The sequence below is a fragment of the Hippoglossus hippoglossus genome, chromosome 13 (genome assembly GCF_009819705.1).
Source record: "Hippoglossus hippoglossus isolate fHipHip1 chromosome 13, fHipHip1.pri, whole genome shotgun sequence".
NCBI classification, from domain to species: Eukaryota; Metazoa; Chordata; class Actinopteri; order Pleuronectiformes; family Pleuronectidae; genus Hippoglossus; species Hippoglossus hippoglossus.
Window position 1 is genome coordinate 5,700,916 of NC_047163.1, and position 16,852 is coordinate 5,717,767.

Here is a 16,852-nt window from a genome sequence, read left to right on the forward strand (position 1 = left end):
CTGTCCACGATTTCCTTTACCTCCTCTTCACAAAAACAAAACAGCTATATTTAAAATTCAAACCTCGGTGACGGCAGACTGGTTGTGGCCCATGAATAATGTGGAGGTCAAAGGTACCGGAGCTAAAGGATGTTGAGTCAGTCCCTTTCTTCAAATAGTAAGTCAAAACATACACTTTCAATTATTCACTCGCCAAACTGGAACTTAGGTAGCTGGCCAACCATTGAAACATTCAGCTTTGAGATCAGCTATAGCCTTGTGCTTTACGATTTTTGTGACTTCAGTTCCTACCCTCTGTGAAAAACATGTTAATACTGACTGACTTGTGTGTTTTATGATCCAAAACATATTACTGTATTGGGTGAAAGAAGCAACTGTAGCTTTTCGTTCCATTAGTGAAGGGTTGGATTCTTAAACAAGGTTAATTTAGAATCACAAGCTCTTTTCAGGCACAAACTGCAACATGTCAGAAAAATTGTGTCACTACATTTTCCAGTTCATTTTCCCATATGAAGGAAAGACCTGGAGATTAACCGCCGTCAGCCATTATTGTCAAAATCTCTTGAATTTCATTGTCTTTCGAAGTTGACATTTTCATCTGCATCCTCATGTCTATGGCAGCTCTTTTTCCTCCTGAGATATTTGTATTAGTTTTGTTCTCTTTCAGTTTTGTAGCCGTCACCTGTTGGAAACGTCATCAAGTCGCCCGACTCACTGGAAATTTTCTGGACATGGGCTTACTCCGACATTTTCCATTGATTAAAGGGGTCTGGCAGGAGAAGTTATGGAAAATGTCCGGAGCAACAGACTTGGATATTTGGGTTCTCACTTACACAGCCGGAGTTCTGTGTGCGCGTGAAAGCAGCTAAATTCTGTACAAGGGATTTTCAAAATGAACTGGTGCTCTCAATAAAATATACTAAGACGTACTTGCAGTAAAATATGTAGAGATAAACAGCCTTGTAACATACATACTGCACTCAGTATAAAACAGATTACTACAATGGACTAGAGATTGTCAAACATCGTCAGACACTCCAGAGAGAGAAAGAGCGAGTTCCTTCAACTTCTACATTCTACTTTAGTGCTTCAAGATATAATTTATGAATTGCATGACTGCAAATGTTTACACACACACGAAAGAATACTTAACCCTATACTTATGTTTGTATATGGTGCACCGCATACTCCGTCCAACATTATGCTCCAAAAATCTATGCATTTTGGCAGAAGGATCAAAAGCAAAAGTATCATGTCAGTCAAATAGCCTTTGACAAGCTGATTTGTAGATTAAGGGGAAAAACATGAATAACCCAGCTTCATCATTTTCCATTTTGTTGTCTTTGATCTGTGGGAGGCAGTAGTCAAATTCAGCCATGTACGATCGTCGGAAAAAAGAAGGATGAGTGCAACGAGGATGAAGAACAAGAGCAAGAAAGGGGTTGTCTCAACGTGACATTTTTAGATGTTTGGAAAATACGCCTCCCTTGCAGGAAATCAGCACATCGAGGATAATTAACTATTTTACAAACAGGAATCAACCGTGGGCGGGTGTGAAGGTTTGGTTCTGTTCAGATTTCGAGTGATTACAGAAAAAAAAATCTACATTTGGAGACCATGTGCTCTTTGCTAGCATCCGTGATTGAAACAAATGAGGCAGATAATTGGAAGTGTGGTCAGTTTACCATTGGGTGAGGCCCAACTCGAGGGCGTCTCACATCAGAAAAACAAACGAGTGTATTTATACAGTTTGATTTCAGGAGATATTTTGCAATCAACGTAGCAGGACGCAACTCTGATGATTAATACTCACAACATCTGAGGGGCCCCGCGGCTCCATGGAGTCGCTGATGGAGAGTCACTGTGTGTGTATGTGACACGACGGGGTTATCCTTTGATCTTCTTCTGGTTAGTGAGCTGTCAGCGCCATCCTGAGGATTTGAGGCGGTACTGCAGCTTGGGTGTAAAAGGCAACGTCAGCACTGCACTACGTGGAAGAAGGAGCAGGAGGAGGAGGAGGATGATGGGGGGGGGGCTTGATGGTGATGCTACGTTAAAGGTATTATCCTTCAAAATAAAAGCATGCATGCACAATATTTGCTTCCAGCCTCTCATTTTTTAAACTCTAAAGAAATAAAAATGCGATATGATTCATTTAATTTTGTTTGACCTGTTAAACATAACCATGCCATCAAAGAATAGAAAATAAAAATGACACAAACATTTATTTTGAAGGGATGCTAAAGCTGCTAGCTGGCTGGATGCAGGGATTTTCAGACTGAGGTGAATGGAGGCGGCTGTTGGGTTTGCGTGAACGCGACGGGACGAACAATCATGGATGCGGCGGTGACCGGCAACTGAAGACGCCCGTGGGTTTTTACCGAAGAAGTTACCCGACGTGTCGAGGCTGCTGTGCCGGTTGAACGACGGCTGGGGTCGGCTCCAGGTATCAGGGTCGTCGGCGGCGCTACACTGGTGAGCAAGCTAGCTGTCAGTTAGCCGCCACATCAGCACCGTGCTAGCATCAGTGTGAGCTAGATGTGTGTGTGTCTGTCTGTCTGTCTGTCTGTCTGTCTGTGTGTCTGTCTGTGTGTCTGTGTCTGTCTGTGAGTCTCATCTTTAGTGTTGCTGTCTTGCAGAGATTCCATCATGGCAGACAGCATCATGAGCAAGGCAGCCACCATGGAGATCCCCATCAACAGCAACGGAGACACGGGGACCCTGGCAGAGGATGACAGCCTGGAGCAGGTCAGTGTGTGTGTCCCCCATGTTGTCTCAGTCTCCATCCTGTTTCACGTGCACAGACCGGGACTGTAAAAGGCTGGCTGGGACAAAATGTCACCCCCACACAGGCCTGTTCCCACACACAGGCCTTGCACACCAACAATACTGTAGATCACCAGGACTGATGTTACTGCAAGGTTGAAAGTTAAAGGTTCAGTGTGTAGGATCAAGTGGTGAAGTGTCATGTTGCAGCCTGAACACCCCCTCATCTCACCCTCCTCTTCCAAACATGTCATAAAAAACTCAAAGGATGTTTAGTTTGTCCAGTTTGAGCTACTGTTAAAAGCTATTTACATATTTATGTTTACAGATTCCTTATTTACATATTTGAATATTTCATAAGAGCAGGAGTGATGATGTGTTGATTTGCCTCTGTAGTTTTTTTTTTTTACCTTTACATGAGTCTGAGGCCTTTCTGGCTTCTTATTGGTTAGTTCAGTCACATGAGAGTGAGAAGCAGGAACTTGAAAAATCTGCCAATATGAGCTTTTCACAGACACGTCAGTATCAGCATTGATGTTTGGCCATATTCAAACTTTTGTTTTGTAGAATAAACACTGCAGGAAAGATGTGATTCACAGGGGCACTGCACTGTCCATGCAGATGATGAAAACCATATTTATTTCAAATATTTTGTTGTAAATCCATCAGGATTTGCAGCAGGTGATGGTGTCCGGACCCAACCTGAATGAAACCAGCATTGTCTCAGGAGGTTACGGAGGGCCTGCAGGGGGCATCATTCCAACCAGCTCCATCAAAGGTACTGCAAGCAAACCCGTAACTACTGTCCTCTACCCTGTTCACAGTACAGACAGCTCACTGTTCATTCCACTTCAGGTTTCAATTACCCCCTTTTCGCCCATTCTGTCTGTTGTTGGTTGCAGGGTATGATGACCAGGACTATGTCCCTGTTGTTGCGATCCTTCATTCACAGGGAGGCTGTTGTGTAATGCCTCTCAAAGGAAACCACACAGAGACCTTTTCCTGCCTGTATTTTAATGTGTCACTAGAGCGCTGCTGTGCTCCATGCTCCTGGTTTACATTACAAACATCCATATCCCATAGGGCCTGCAATTCACTTCAACCCCGAGTATCTGGACAGAAGACGAGCCCCTGCACCAGGACCAGGTGGCTGTGTACTCTCACGACCGTTTTTTTTGTTTTCTGAGTTAACCTTTACATGTTCGTCTGTCTTGCCCCCCCACCTGTAAAAGGTTTTTGAAATTGCTTGACCTAGGGGGTTGTTTTCAGTCTTGCTTGTACCTCCTCAACTCTGAGCTTCAGCAACAAGACATATTTTGGCAGGTGTCAAAATGAAGGATGCACTAACTTGATAGTACAGGGCTGTGACTTGAAATGTGTTGGCGTCCATTTTCGGATGTCCTCTTCTGTGTAAAATGCACTTTGGATGACTGTTTTTGTCATTGCTTGGTACTTACCTTTCATCCCATAAAGTCCATTTTAATTTTTTCACATAAATCCCTTTGTTCTGCATGAGCAACCTGCATGGTGGATTATCTCCAAAAAAACCATTTTAACTCCTACTTAGTATGTATCCTCCACCACGGAGCCTAACCTTCACCTTTTCAGTTTACACACTCTGCTGCATATCCTCTACCGCCCTGCCATCCTCACCCTTTATCACCGCCATGCTCATTTCAGACATTCGCATGAAATCCCGGGGTGTTGGCTTGCCTAAGAGCCAATCTGCAGCCAGTCGACTTGCCCAACACACAAACCAGCATCCAGGTATCACCGGGGCTCATGTCCACACTGACCTCATTCATTGTAACGACTCAAAACTCTGCAGTGTAAACTTTTAAAAGCATTACACCATTAGATTGAACATGTTTTTTTTCTTCTCTCTTTTAGGGTCATCAAGCCACAACCCGAGTAGCTCAACTGAAGAAGTCACCCGAGGTGTGGCAGTGGAGAAAATAGATAGTGTCAAGAAATGGGGCATAAACACATACAAGGTATTTGGGCACTTTTTTTGTAAATACTGCCCTCCTTAATATATTCATATTTGTTGTACTCTTGAGTTTGTTTCATCTCTTTCCACGTCGGCTGTTCAGTGCACCAAGCAGATGTTCTCTGAGCGGTTTGGCCGTGGCTCGAGAACAGTGGACCTGGAACTGGAGGCTCAGATCGACGTGTTAAGAGACACCAAGAGCAAGTATGAAAACGTCCTGAGTCTGGCCACTGCACTCATCAATCATTTCCAGAGCATGGTGGAGACGCAGCAGGCTTTAGGAGACACCTTCAGCGACCTCAGCCAGAAGTCACCAGAGCTGCAGGTAACGCCAAAGCTCCCTGTGTGACATGAAATGAAAGCAGATCTGATGAGTATGTAAAACCTCTGTTTTGCTCTGCAGGATGAATTTGGTTACAATGCAGAAACCCAGAAGCTGCTGTGTAAAAATGGCGAGGCTCTCCTGGGCGCCATCACCTTCTTCGTGTCCAGTATCAACACCCTGGTGAACAAAACAATGGACGATACTTTGATGACCATCAAGCTGTATGAAAATGCAAGGTAACACACCCCCGACATACCATTTAGGAGTTATGGAAAATAATCTGAATTCGTGCTGGGTGATAATTGGAAGATCAGAGCGTGTGACAGCTTTTCTCGTTTCCACTTGCAGACTTGAGTTTGATGCCTACCGCTCAGATCTGGAGGAGCTGAGCTTGGGCCCCAAGGATGCAGCGGCCATGGTTCGCATCGAGATGGCTCAGCACGACTACCAGATACACAGAGACAAATATGAAAGACTGCGCAGTGATGTCACCATCAAACTCAAATTCCTGGAGGAGAACAAGGTTTGTAGTCACCGGTTTTCCTTTTATATGTGAACAGCCTGTTTATCTAAAGAGAAGCCAACTCGCATCATTTTTAGAACATTGTCATTATAAAATGCATAAAAACACAAAAAAGGTTTGTGTTTTTATTTGTACACTCAGACATTAGGAAGGAGAAAAGTGAAATAAAAACGCCCACTGATTAAGTGTTGAAGTAATCCAACGTATTTTTGTGCATCAGTGAGTGGATTTGAAGAACAAGTTTCTCATCCTCCCATAGCCATCTGACAATATAACAGCATTCGATTGCTGCCCAAAATGTTGGTCTGGTTGATCTGTTTCCCAGCAGCCACTAATCAGCCGAGTCGATTCCTCGTACTCCTCCGGCAGTTTTCTCTGCTCTGACAGACTGTGTTTTTTAGCTCATCATCTGTGACGGCCATAAATCAAGGCTGTTTGACAGATTTTCTTTCTGGTTATTAGTCAGACAGGACAACTGGTACAAATCTCAGTGGGGAGGGAAAAGAGTCCACTTATCTGCACTTCCTGTAAGACTAAGAAATCATGTTCACTCATCATGAATTAGAACATGTTACCCCATCCTTCAGAACCTCCTGCAGGTTAAAGTGAAGTAATCAAACACTTTCAAAGCTGATTAATACCGAAAATATAGATATATCATTATAGATGGTCTCCAAGTGACTCACTAGCCTAGCCACATAATAAGGCTATTAACAACCCATCATGCAACACTGTAAAATAAAATAACTGTGCATACTGTGTATTTTTTTAAGCACCTTTCAAAATCAGCCATAACAAAGAGCTTTCCAATTAATAAAACAACAAAACATAATTTTGTTTTATTTTGATATTATTTGTTGTATGAAAATTAATATTCAGCATGTAAGACTTTCATGCCTGAAGGTAAATATCATCTAATAGATGTAACTGGCCTGTGCTTTCCTGTGGAGACTTAAACCTGAGTTCGTAAAGAGTTTTCTTGTTTCCTCCCCGTCTATAGGTGAAGGTGATGCACAAGCAGCTGCTCCTCTTCCATAATGCTATCTCAGCTTACTTTGCTGGCAACCAGCAGCAGCTGGAACAGACTCTAATACAGTTCAATGTGAAGCTAAAGCCCCCGGGATCAGACAAGCCGTCCTGGCTGGAGGAGCAGTGAAGAGCGCTCAGGGCTCGGCTGTGTGACGTGTACAGTGACAAGCTGGTCAGTGAAGAACGTGACATTGTGGTAAGATGGACAAGAGGCGAGTGTATAAAGGAGTTTATCGTAGGATCAGTAGCGACCTGTGATAAAGGAAAAACCCGAGGGTTTGTTTTGTAATGTTTTCCAGTATCGCTTATTTCACATAGATGGGGAAAAAAGGTCTCGGTTGTATTTAGAACGTTTTTGTTAAGTCACAAATTGACCTCTTTTTACTTTGTTATTCTTTAGGTACACAATCATTTACATGTATATCGCTTATTATTTATGTAAAGTATAGTCTACTATTGTGGAGATGCCCCTTTTGCTTTTTTGCACATGCATTCTTTTCTTTGTTTTTTAATGTTGTCTAAAGCGTATTTCAGATTATATCCCTTGGGGGAGGAATTCCACAAATCACATCAGCAAGTTAGTGGGATAATGTCAAAAATATTCAGAAATAAACTCTGAAAATGTATTTAAAATCATGAGTGTGCATGAATTTACCATATTCCTCAAGTTTTAGTTGAACAGATTTAAAGTTATCAGAATATAACGCTGTTTTTCAAAGTTATCCCTCTAAATTTCTGATATCGCTTTGTGGAATACCTGCCTGACTGGTCAGTTTACAGTTTACATGCATAGAAGGGAAAATATATATTGTCAATATAGTGATTTTTCTTTCAACTAATACACAATCAATGAATAATTGGATCTTCCTAAATGTTTGGTACCTTCGGAAAAGTGTGCGAATATCTAGCAGAAGTATCTTTTTTAATGCCAGTGTTTACACGTTGGAAACAAGCCTCAAAAACTCAAGATCTCAGTTATCATAAAGGAATCCAAATTTAAACTTCAATAGCCAGTGTAAGATTAACTCTGATCATGCCGGTGTTTGAGGCTCAGGTTTTAAAATCTCCGGGTTTTAGAACACACATAGGGAGTGGGAATAATGAACACACGTGATGACATGCGTGCCAATTTCAACGTCTCTTCAATGACCGAATGTATGAGTACATCTTTCTTTGTTTTATGTTATTTATTTACCGTATGTTACGCTAACTTCTGCTTTTTAAGTTCCTAGTAAGCTGATTGTCTTTGTCTTGTTCTGCATTTCCAATAAAGTCTGCTGGATGTTTTTGTTTTGTTTCACGTAACCGTGCAGTTGACACAATTCTGTAGCTTTGACATGGGGACGCTTTCACAGGAGAATGTACAGAGAAGAGTCACAATGTATGTAATATGTATGTATATGGCAATACAGTCTGATATATCTCTCACAAGCTCTCCCTGACTGAATTCATAATTAATGAAATCCTGTTTTGATGATTTCCTCTTCGATGTCTGGTTAATGATTTGAAGGCTCAGAAGCACATTGATCACAGGTTCAGTGCTTTTACTATCGTTTGAAATAGGAAACGACTAATGTTGCCCTCAGGAAAGTGCGTCCATCTGCCAAGGACCCACAGGCCCGTTAAAATTCAACCAAGCTGCACACACTCACAGATATAAGTCCTTCAGGTGGGTTTTTTCACCAAGATCCATGAATGATCCCCTTGGAAATCTGTGAAACTGTGAAAAACTCCCCCAAAAAGACAAGAAGTTCCTCGTCAAAATGTAATTTCTTGGCCCATATCCCGTCCTCCTGCCAATTTTCATGGAATTCTGTTCTGAAGTTTTGGTGTAATTTTGCAAATGGACAGGGGTGAAAACATAACCTTCAATTGGCAAAGGCAAAAACAGCCTTTTAAATAAAGATAAATTCACTGGATCAGTTTTTTCTCCATAGCAAAGAAAAGCTAAATTAATTTAAAAAATACTGAATTTAATTAAATAAATGTAATTGGGATATGATCAGAATATTGTCTTTCTGACATTCTTCTGTCAAGCTAACAAACCTTTTAACAGTATCACCAAACAAAACCCCACAAACTTAGACCTTGTATGGAAATTCTTATGAGTCAAACACTAGTTGGTCAAACACCCTTTACGTCCTGTGACCTGTTTGCATTAACTGTTAATGTACTGACTTAGTTTCAGGCATTGTATGCACATAGTTAATATGTATGGCTCCATTGACAGCACATTGAAACCACTGGTGCTTCCATCTCCCAGTTTCTCTTCACACACTCTTCAAACTGTAGATCTACTGATTCAAGTTTCCTTGAAAGAAATTCACTCGGGGATCTTGCATAAGACACAACTCGTTTGGCCCAATTTACAGCAGCTGTAAACACACTCGTAGCTGAATACAACACAATAAAACACACACTGCACTAATCTGCAGATAGAAGCATTCCTGTATTACTGACATGCTCAGTGAATACACACCACACAGACCCCTGAGGTCAAAGGTCTCCTCACATTACCTAGAATAAAGCTGCCCAGTCATTATGGATCCACTCTGAGGAATTCTCTGTTCTCTTTTAAAAGTAGACCTAAGAGCTTTTAATTAGGGTTTGGTTAAAGAGTACCGCTTTATTTTATTAATTGCTTTAAATCAATATTTCTGTCACTTCCTTTTTAAATAAATATATTTTTAATTGTTCTCCATGTTATGTCATTCTACTTATTGTAATTTTTCTATTATTAGTAATATTATTTATTTGAAATATATTGTGCAAACGTTCAAATTGTACATATCTTTATATATATGTACTTTTATATTGTTTACACACTTCCCTGATTTTATATTTTAGTTTTTATGCTTATGCACAAACATACCACACAGCAAATTCCTTGAGTGTGTGAAAATACTTGGTAACTCAGATTCTGATCAGACTCTCCTGCACTGTGTCGGCAGCACATTTCTTCCTGAAGGGTTCAAATTAAGATTAAGCACGTCTGCATTTGTATTATTGTTTTAAGGGATCACTCTTCCACTTCTTTTGTTATTCCGCAGAAGAGGATCAGGAACTGTAGCTGTAACTGTTTCTGATAATGCGGATCCAGCTGATTTGCACACAGAAGCTCTCATTCTGAAGCTCTTATCATTGGTGGGTCAGGGTTGAAGAAGCGCTTGCAGCTAATTGACTATCCTGCAAACAGCTAAAGTGACCAACAACAACAGCAGCAGCAGCAGCACAAATTCAATCCACTACTGTGTGAGCTGCTCAACTGGATTAATGTTTAACCAAGAATCGTGTGTGTTGTCAATCTTTTTCTCACCAAACTTGAAAGTAAACGCAGCCGTGGAAAGAGGATTACAGTTGCAATGGCGTATTAAAGGAGTGATCGGGTGTTTTGTGTGTGGCCGGAGTTAATTTATCAGCGAGCAAACGCCTTTAAGAAAGAAATTGATTTGTGTCCCTATCAGTGTGGACATTAATCAGTCTATAATCCAGTGGACTGATCACATAACAGCTCCCGTGACAAGCTGCACAGAAAACACTGCCAGCACAGCCAGCAGATGACTCCAGTTTCCCAGAGTTCCTCCTGCTCAGGAAAAGGTGTGGAGGTTACCTGGGCGTGTCGCTCACACGCAGGCAGTTTCGACATCCAGCTTGTTCTCCACAGTCTGATGTCACCCTTTGCGTTGGAGGACTGGGAGCTTAAGCAGGAAAAGAGACAAACTCCACAGGATCATTACCAGTAAAGGTAAGAGGAACGTTTTTACTTCTAGATCTCAACCTGATATTGATTTTCACTGTAACAAGTAGTTTTAGCTGTTTAGAATGAGTCAGTAGCTTCAGTAGCTGATTTGACCTCATTCTATTGTCACCCTTGTTCTTTTATTCTTTCATGGCTGTGTTGTTGACTATTTTTATGTAACTTTCTATGTGTTTTGACTTGTGTGATTTTTTTGTGAAGCACATTTTAACTTTGCCTTGAGAAGTGCTGTATAAATAAAGATGTTATTATTTATATGTGCAGATAGCTACTTATAGCTGGAGACAATTACAATTATACTTAATATAACATGCTCAATAGCAATAGATTAGCTGTATGCTAAATATAACCAGTCTTTATCATTAAAACTAAAACTAAATGTAATGTTTTTATCAACTAAGCCTCAGTGTTATTTAGCTCAGTAACTAAGTTTAACATTCTCCATAGAAATAGATTAGCTTAAATGAAAATGAAACCTGTCTGTACGATCTGAAATTACATTTTAAACAAATTGACATCATGTTTTTAATCAACTAAACTAATGGTGCAGCATATTTGTAACTGAATTTAACATATAGTCAATATCCATTTCTCAACAGGAACTCCAATCTTTTTTATGATTCTTAAAAAATTAAATAATATTATGATGCTTCACATTACTTATTACACCTATTTTTGTTTGCTCAGTTTAAAGTATTAAGTATTGTATTTGATTTACTGATTTGTTTTATATTGAGCTCTATTTTATTTCATTTTTAAATTTCACATTATTTCAGAACATTACTGCTGAGCCTTTTCATTTTGCATCGTTTGTTCCAACTTCCATATGTCAACAAAACTTGTTTCTACAGCATTAAGCAGTACTTAGTAATTAGTAATGACTGTGGAGACAGTGAATGCTTCATGTGTTCACAGTTGTGGTGCACATGTTTGTAACTGTGTCCCCACCCTGCTCTGTCTCTTTCAGTCTGAATGCATCATCCTAACTGAAAAGACACAACGGCTGCACCGCTCTCCTGTAACAACAGTCATTCAAGAGCAGCTTATACTTCACTTCATAGGCTTTAATCCTGCCTGCATGTGTGTGGTGATGGCTGCATCCCAAACCCTCTGAGAGCTCTTCCTCAAAAGATGCAACCAGGAGGTCTTCCCACTCCACCCGCTCTGCTGCCACCACCTCCACCACCTCCACCACCACCTCCACCTCCTCCTCCGCCACCACCGCCTCCTCCTCCACCACCACCTGCCCCTGGCCTTCCTCCACCCCTAAATGGCCTGGGCATCAATTCCAAGGGGGGGCGGCGGCGCTCCAAGATGCGCAATTTCAACTGGGAAACGCTTCCCAAGCACAGTGTGGTGGGAAAGCACAACATCTGGACCACGGATAAGATTGACGGGGAGTACGAGTTGGACACGGTTCACATGGAGGAGCTGTTCAGCCACAAGCAGGGCCAGCAGCTCAAGGCCCAGAACCGCCAGAGTCTCAGGTCGCAACCGACGGCTGGTGCAGGGGGGGAACTGGTGAGCAAACCAGAGGTTACAGATGTGACAGCAAGCTGAATCAGAGTGATGCTTAAACCACAGTGACGTGTCTGGAGCTTTTGTTGTGTAACACTGACACATTGAGCTGGATTGATGTTTCATGCCGGCGTGAAGCTGAGATAAACAATGTTTGAAACCTAAAACCACCGTTGCAGAAAGCTCTGTGTAGATGTGTATTAGCATCTCCTCAGTTGAGCTTATTTTGCATTTGCCATGACTGGCAGAATTACAACAATAGTACATGGTATTAAGTGAAAGGTTTGTCTTAGGAAGATCATGTTTTTGTTTAGAATCACAAAACAAGGGTGGAGTCTCACTATTCTCGTCTGTTTGCTAAAGGAAGGTATATTTGTGTCCTCGTGCAGCACTGCTCTGTCCACTGGTCTTCTTGTTTTTTGTATTCAAGCGACTGTTTATAATAATCTACCTTTATTGCTATTTAACCGAAAGTAAGTCTGCTTTATGGCTTTCTGGCTTATCTGCTTATATCCGTCAGTATCATTAATTTACGTTGGGTCAGTCTTAACATCTGGGTTAAAAGTCTCTCACCACATTTGTTTTTTCTTTGACCTATGTCAATTTGTATCACTGATGCAAAACAAAAAAAGTATCTTAGCCCTGATTGTTCTGTACAATCAACTGCAAGAATTCTTAACCTTTGGAACCGACTGTCTGTTTGGAAAGCCGACGTCTCCGTGATACAAAAACAACAGTGAAATTATCTCCGCCACTGACAAGCTGATTATATCCAGGTCTGTGTCTGTTTCTCCTCCCAGGTTTCCATCCTGAACTCCAAGAGGAGCATGAACATCGGAATTTTCCTGAAGCAATTCAAGCGGTGAGTCACCGGTGGTATGTTCACAAGGTGTGATTTCTCTCCAGCGGTAATCAAACAATGCAGGATGAGGCTCACGCAGTTTACTCTGCAACATGGCTGTCTCATGCCCAGTAAAGCTTCAGTGCCGACGTGTCCTGACACGTCTGACACTCTGCTCTACAGCTCCGACAGGTCGCCTCCCTTTAATAACCCGCAGATCAATTATGGAGAGGTATTGTAAAAGTATTGCCGAAGGCTGTTGTGTGCATGAAGAAGATCTGCAACAGGAAATGGAAAACTACTCTGCCATTGTTAACAGTGACCATATGATGAGCATTAAAAGTACAGAAACCCATCAGCAGCAGAACTGAAAAAAACATGGATTCAGACATAAATAAACAATCTAGGCTAGAGATGTAAAGCAGATTTCTTATACAGAGGTAGATTCAAGGTGCTGAATTCAAAACAACACAACATTTAAAGAGTTTTTAACCAGAAAGCAAAGTTTAATACAAATTTCAAGCAAAACAAAAGAGATTTAAAAGAGTAGAATAAGAAGAGATTAAAGAGGTAAAAGAAATAAAAGGAAAATCTGTAAACAATTTTTCAAAAATAAATTGAATGAGTAAAGTAATACAATATATAAATATAGATAAATTAATAGACACCTATAAAACTGCGTCTTTAAGAGAGATTTAAAAGAGGATGGTATCATAAAGGATTGTATGACTGTAGATTTTGTAAAATAGTTTAGTTAAAGGTACTTGAATTTAAAAGCTGCAATGGATGGGGCCTTCCTAAATCCATGAGGCAGTTGGTTCCAGTGCTGTGCTGCAAATATGTTTTTCTCCCAGTGTCCAAGGATATTCCATCAATCTTATGTCTTGTACATGTGTGTTTTACCATGTATTGACATCAGGAGTACCAGAGGTGTTGCAATTTTAGTTGCAAGGATTTTTGAGCATGTAGAGACTTGTCGGCGTCTTCCAGCGAAGCGAGTGTGGTGTGGTGAGATGTCCCAACCCCGGTGAAAAACTTAAATCACTAAAAGGTCTGAATCTCTCTGTCCCCCCCCCCCCTCCACAGGCCTCTGAAAGACATGATCCAAGACATCATATCAGGACGTGGTGACAGTTTTGGCTCAGGAAAAATGAGGGAGCTGTGCAAGCTGCTGCCAGAGGACGGGGAGGTACTTGTGTCAGCTGCTCATTTGTTTCCAATGTCGATTTTACAAGCTTAAAGCTGGTTTTAAGATTTGCTGTTTGTCTCTTTCAATGAACACAGGTCAAGCAGCTGGTGGGTTTTAAGGGTGAGGACTCGGCTCTCCCTGAAGCAGATCTGTTCATGCTGAGGCTGGTGAGGATTCCCAGGTGAGCTGCCTCCAATGTGATCTCCGGTATGTGTTAAATATCAGCAGTGGTTTATTAATGATGGAAACTTTGTGTGTGTGTCAGTTATGAAGAGCGTCTCAGCAGCCTGGTGCTCAAAGAGGAGTTTTTCCCGCTCATGGATGAAATGAGAGAATTCATACGCACTTTGACGGCGGCTGGACGAGGTACTGTATTTCTTCTTTGGTTTTAAATAAATAAATAATCGCAAAAAAAGAGTTTGGACGTAAAATGAACCTTGTGTTTCTTCTTTTTAGAGCTGTTGGAGTCTGATAATCTCCATTCTGTCATTCGTCTGGTACTGAAGACTGGAAATTACATGAATGCTGTAAGTATAGCATTATTAATTATAATGTTTGGATGACTTCCTTTTGTATTTGTGCATCACTGAGTCTCATTTGATTTGATCACAGGGAAGCTACGCAGGCACTGCAATCGGCTTCCGAATGGCCTCTCTGCTGAAGCTGGTGGACACCAAAGCAAACAAACCTGGAATGAATCTGATGCATTATGTCGTGATGGCAAGTAGCTTTTATTAATTTTGATGTGATTGCAAGTTAGAGGCTGTTTTTTTGCATGTGATGTTCATACACGTTGTCTTATCCACCACAGCAAGCTCTGAATGCCGACATGGCCCTGCTTGAATTTCCAGAGCAACTCACACACATCGTAGCTGCAGCAAGGTGACTCATTTCTCCAAATCTAAAAGCACTCATCCTATTTTACCACTCCTTTTTTATTTAATTATTGTTAATCAACTTTTTTCATTCTTTTAGAATAAATAAAGGTGAAATTGAAGCAGAGTTTGCACGACAGGTAAAGAAAGTACAAGTAGCCAAGGTGGACACCCTGAAGCAGGACGACCTAAAGACACAGATGGAGGATTTTCTAAAGGTGAGGATGCCTCCTGTTGGAGTTTTTGTGAATTTAAATGGTCGGTTACATGTGCTGATATTTTTTTTTTCTCAATTGGGCTCCATATAGGAGGCTGAGGTCTGCTTGGCCGAAGTAGAGAAAGATTTTCAGGAACTGCAGTCAGTGAGCGATACTGTGGCCGATTACTTCTGTGAAGACCCAAGCAAGTTCAGACTGGAGGAGTGTTGCTCCATTTTCAACTCCTTTTGTGAAAAGTTCCTGCGGGCCGTGCAGGTAAGAATATGTACTGGCGTGTTATCGTCACCTGGCCAAACAAATTTGCGATTGATCCATTAACTGTGTGAATTTCTGCAGGACAACAAGGCACGAGAAGTGGCAGAGGTGAAGCGGAGACACAGAGACAGATTACAGAGCTCTGCCAAGCGCAGGTCCACAGCTACCTGCTCCAGCAGAGACAAGGAAATGGACAGTGTCGCATTAGAGTCTGTCCTACAGAACCTCCTCACCAGACGTGGCTCTCGCAGGAGATCTGAAAGACCCATGTCCACTCAAGGAAGCCCGATGAGCGGCAACCCAAACATCGGGAGCTTATCAGAAATAACCTCACAGGCAAACCTCCCCCCTGCAAATGAAAAGGGATGCGGCTCATTTAGAGCCCACGAGATTTTCAGAAAAGAATGGAATTCAGCAGCTGAAAGCAAAGCACAGTCAAGCGTCGAGGAAAACAAGGCAATAAGTGTGGTTCCTCGAGAAGAAGAGATGAAAACTTCCGGTAAAGAGGAATCTAAAGGATTTACACACCCGGCCAATAGGACCCCCAGCACTTCCTCCTCAGGCAAACATTTGTCAACCACCACTGATGATGATGATGAGGAGGAGGAGGACATACAGGACAATAATGAGGAGGAAGCCCAAAAGTTGCGAGAAGCATCTAAAAGAGTGTTGCACTTTCAGAAGAGTCGTGGCAGTTCCTCGTCTGTGGACCATTCTTTGGAAAATCAGAAAGCTCCTGGTCCGAGCACCACTTTGCCTCGTCAGCGCACCTTTGATGAGGAAACCGACCGGTATCCCGGAGATCCAACGAATGATGAATTGATCCGATATCTGATCAGTCCCCCCGCCACCCCAAAACGCAACCTGGGCCGCCGTCACACACTGCCTACCAAAGTCCCTAAAACCGAGGAAGAGGAGGATATTCTGTTTGATCTGTCTCCAATCAAAACTCCTAATACTGCAAGAGCAGAGTTCACTGAGCACAGTCCCCCAAAACAAGTGTTTGATTTTCATGAGGCTTCTCCCAGCTTTAAAAAATCGGACGCTCAAGACAATAGTTTGTCAGCAGAGAAGAAAAACCAGCCGAGTGTTTCTACAGACCATACTACACATGAAGGGCAGGGGGAGCAAAACCATGAGTCGACGGAATCCACAGGAAACCACGTGCAGAAGAACAGTGAAAATATCGCCCCAAAGAGCTCGTGGACTAAGACCGACACGTCTGGACTATTTTTGAGCTTTTTCAAACGTCTTGGAGACATGAGCAAACATCCGAGCAGCAAGGAAACTGTTCAAAAGGGCTCTGGTGTATAGACTTTGAAAGATAAGACATTTAAAGCCAGGGAAGCGAATGCAACCATGGTGTTGCTTGAGATTACCTCACTGTGCCGATGGTGTAGTGTTTTGATGATGGGCCATGAAGGTTGGAAGAAGTCCAAGAAGGTTGGAAGAAGTCAGAGAAGGTTTGAAGAAGACAGAGAAGGTTGGAAGAAGTCAGAGAAGGTTGGAAGAAGTAAGAGAAGGTTGGAAGAAGTAAGAGAAGGTTGGAAGAAGAAAGAGAAGGTT

At 41.8% G+C, this 16,852-nt stretch overlaps 2 protein-coding genes across 4 annotated transcripts; both read left to right on the forward strand.

Moving 5' to 3' along the window:
• The first annotated feature begins 2,239 nt into the window (after positions 1-2,239).
• LOC117773020 (arfaptin-2-like) lies at positions 2,240-8,059 on the forward strand. Of its 3 annotated transcripts, XM_034604695.1 has the most exons (10): positions 2,240-2,475; positions 2,640-2,748; positions 3,436-3,544; positions 3,850-3,912; positions 4,447-4,533; positions 4,657-4,760; positions 4,860-5,081; positions 5,160-5,317; positions 5,430-5,604; positions 6,605-8,059. In XM_034604695.1, the coding sequence occupies exons 2-10, from the start codon at positions 2,650-2,652 to the stop codon at positions 6,758-6,760; spliced, it is 1,173 nt and encodes a 390-aa protein (XP_034460586.1). In that variant the 5' UTR covers positions 2,240-2,475; positions 2,640-2,649; the 3' UTR covers positions 6,761-8,059. The 3 variants fall into 3 exon arrangements, with proteins under 3 accessions (XP_034460586.1, XP_034460587.1, XP_034460588.1); XM_034604696.1 differs by lacking the exon at positions 3,850-3,912 and having other exon boundaries at positions 2,241-2,475; XM_034604697.1 differs by lacking the exons at positions 3,850-3,912; positions 4,447-4,533 and having other exon boundaries at positions 2,242-2,475.
• A 2,206-nt stretch (positions 8,060-10,265) lies between these two features.
• On the forward strand, positions 10,266-16,852 carry fhdc4 (FH2 domain containing 4). Its single transcript, XM_034604995.1, has 12 exons — positions 10,266-10,378; positions 11,358-11,911; positions 12,709-12,770; positions 13,836-13,938; positions 14,034-14,119; positions 14,204-14,304; positions 14,395-14,465; positions 14,551-14,658; positions 14,750-14,820; positions 14,914-15,031; positions 15,122-15,286; positions 15,368-16,852. The coding sequence occupies exons 2-12, from the start codon at positions 11,522-11,524 to the stop codon at positions 16,598-16,600; spliced, it is 2,508 nt and encodes an 835-aa protein (XP_034460886.1). The 5' UTR covers positions 10,266-10,378; positions 11,358-11,521; the 3' UTR covers positions 16,601-16,852.

What these genes read in the sequence shown, in the direction of transcription:
- LOC117773020 (XM_034604695.1), top strand. Translation starts at nt 2,650, where the DNA reads ATGGCAGACAGCATCATGAGCAAGGCAGCCACCATGGAGATCCCCATC. An exon ending in AGCCCCTGCACCAGGACCAG is followed by an intron (nt 3,913 to 4,446) that starts GTGGCTGTGTAC and finishes TGCTCATTTCAG; the next exon opens with ACATTCGCATGAAATCCCGG. An exon ending in AATTCCTGGAGGAGAACAAG is followed by an intron (nt 5,605 to 6,604) that starts GTTTGTAGTCAC and finishes CCCCGTCTATAG; the next exon opens with GTGAAGGTGATGCACAAGCA.
- fhdc4 (XM_034604995.1), top strand. Translation starts at nt 11,522, where the DNA reads ATGCAACCAGGAGGTCTTCCCACTCCACCCGCTCTGCTGCCACCACCT. An exon ending in CTGGTGCAGGGGGGGAACTG is followed by an intron (nt 11,912 to 12,708) that starts GTGAGCAAACCA and finishes TTCTCCTCCCAG; the next exon opens with GTTTCCATCCTGAACTCCAA. An exon ending in TGCTGCCAGAGGACGGGGAG is followed by an intron (nt 13,939 to 14,033) that starts GTACTTGTGTCA and finishes CAATGAACACAG; the next exon opens with GTCAAGCAGCTGGTGGGTTT.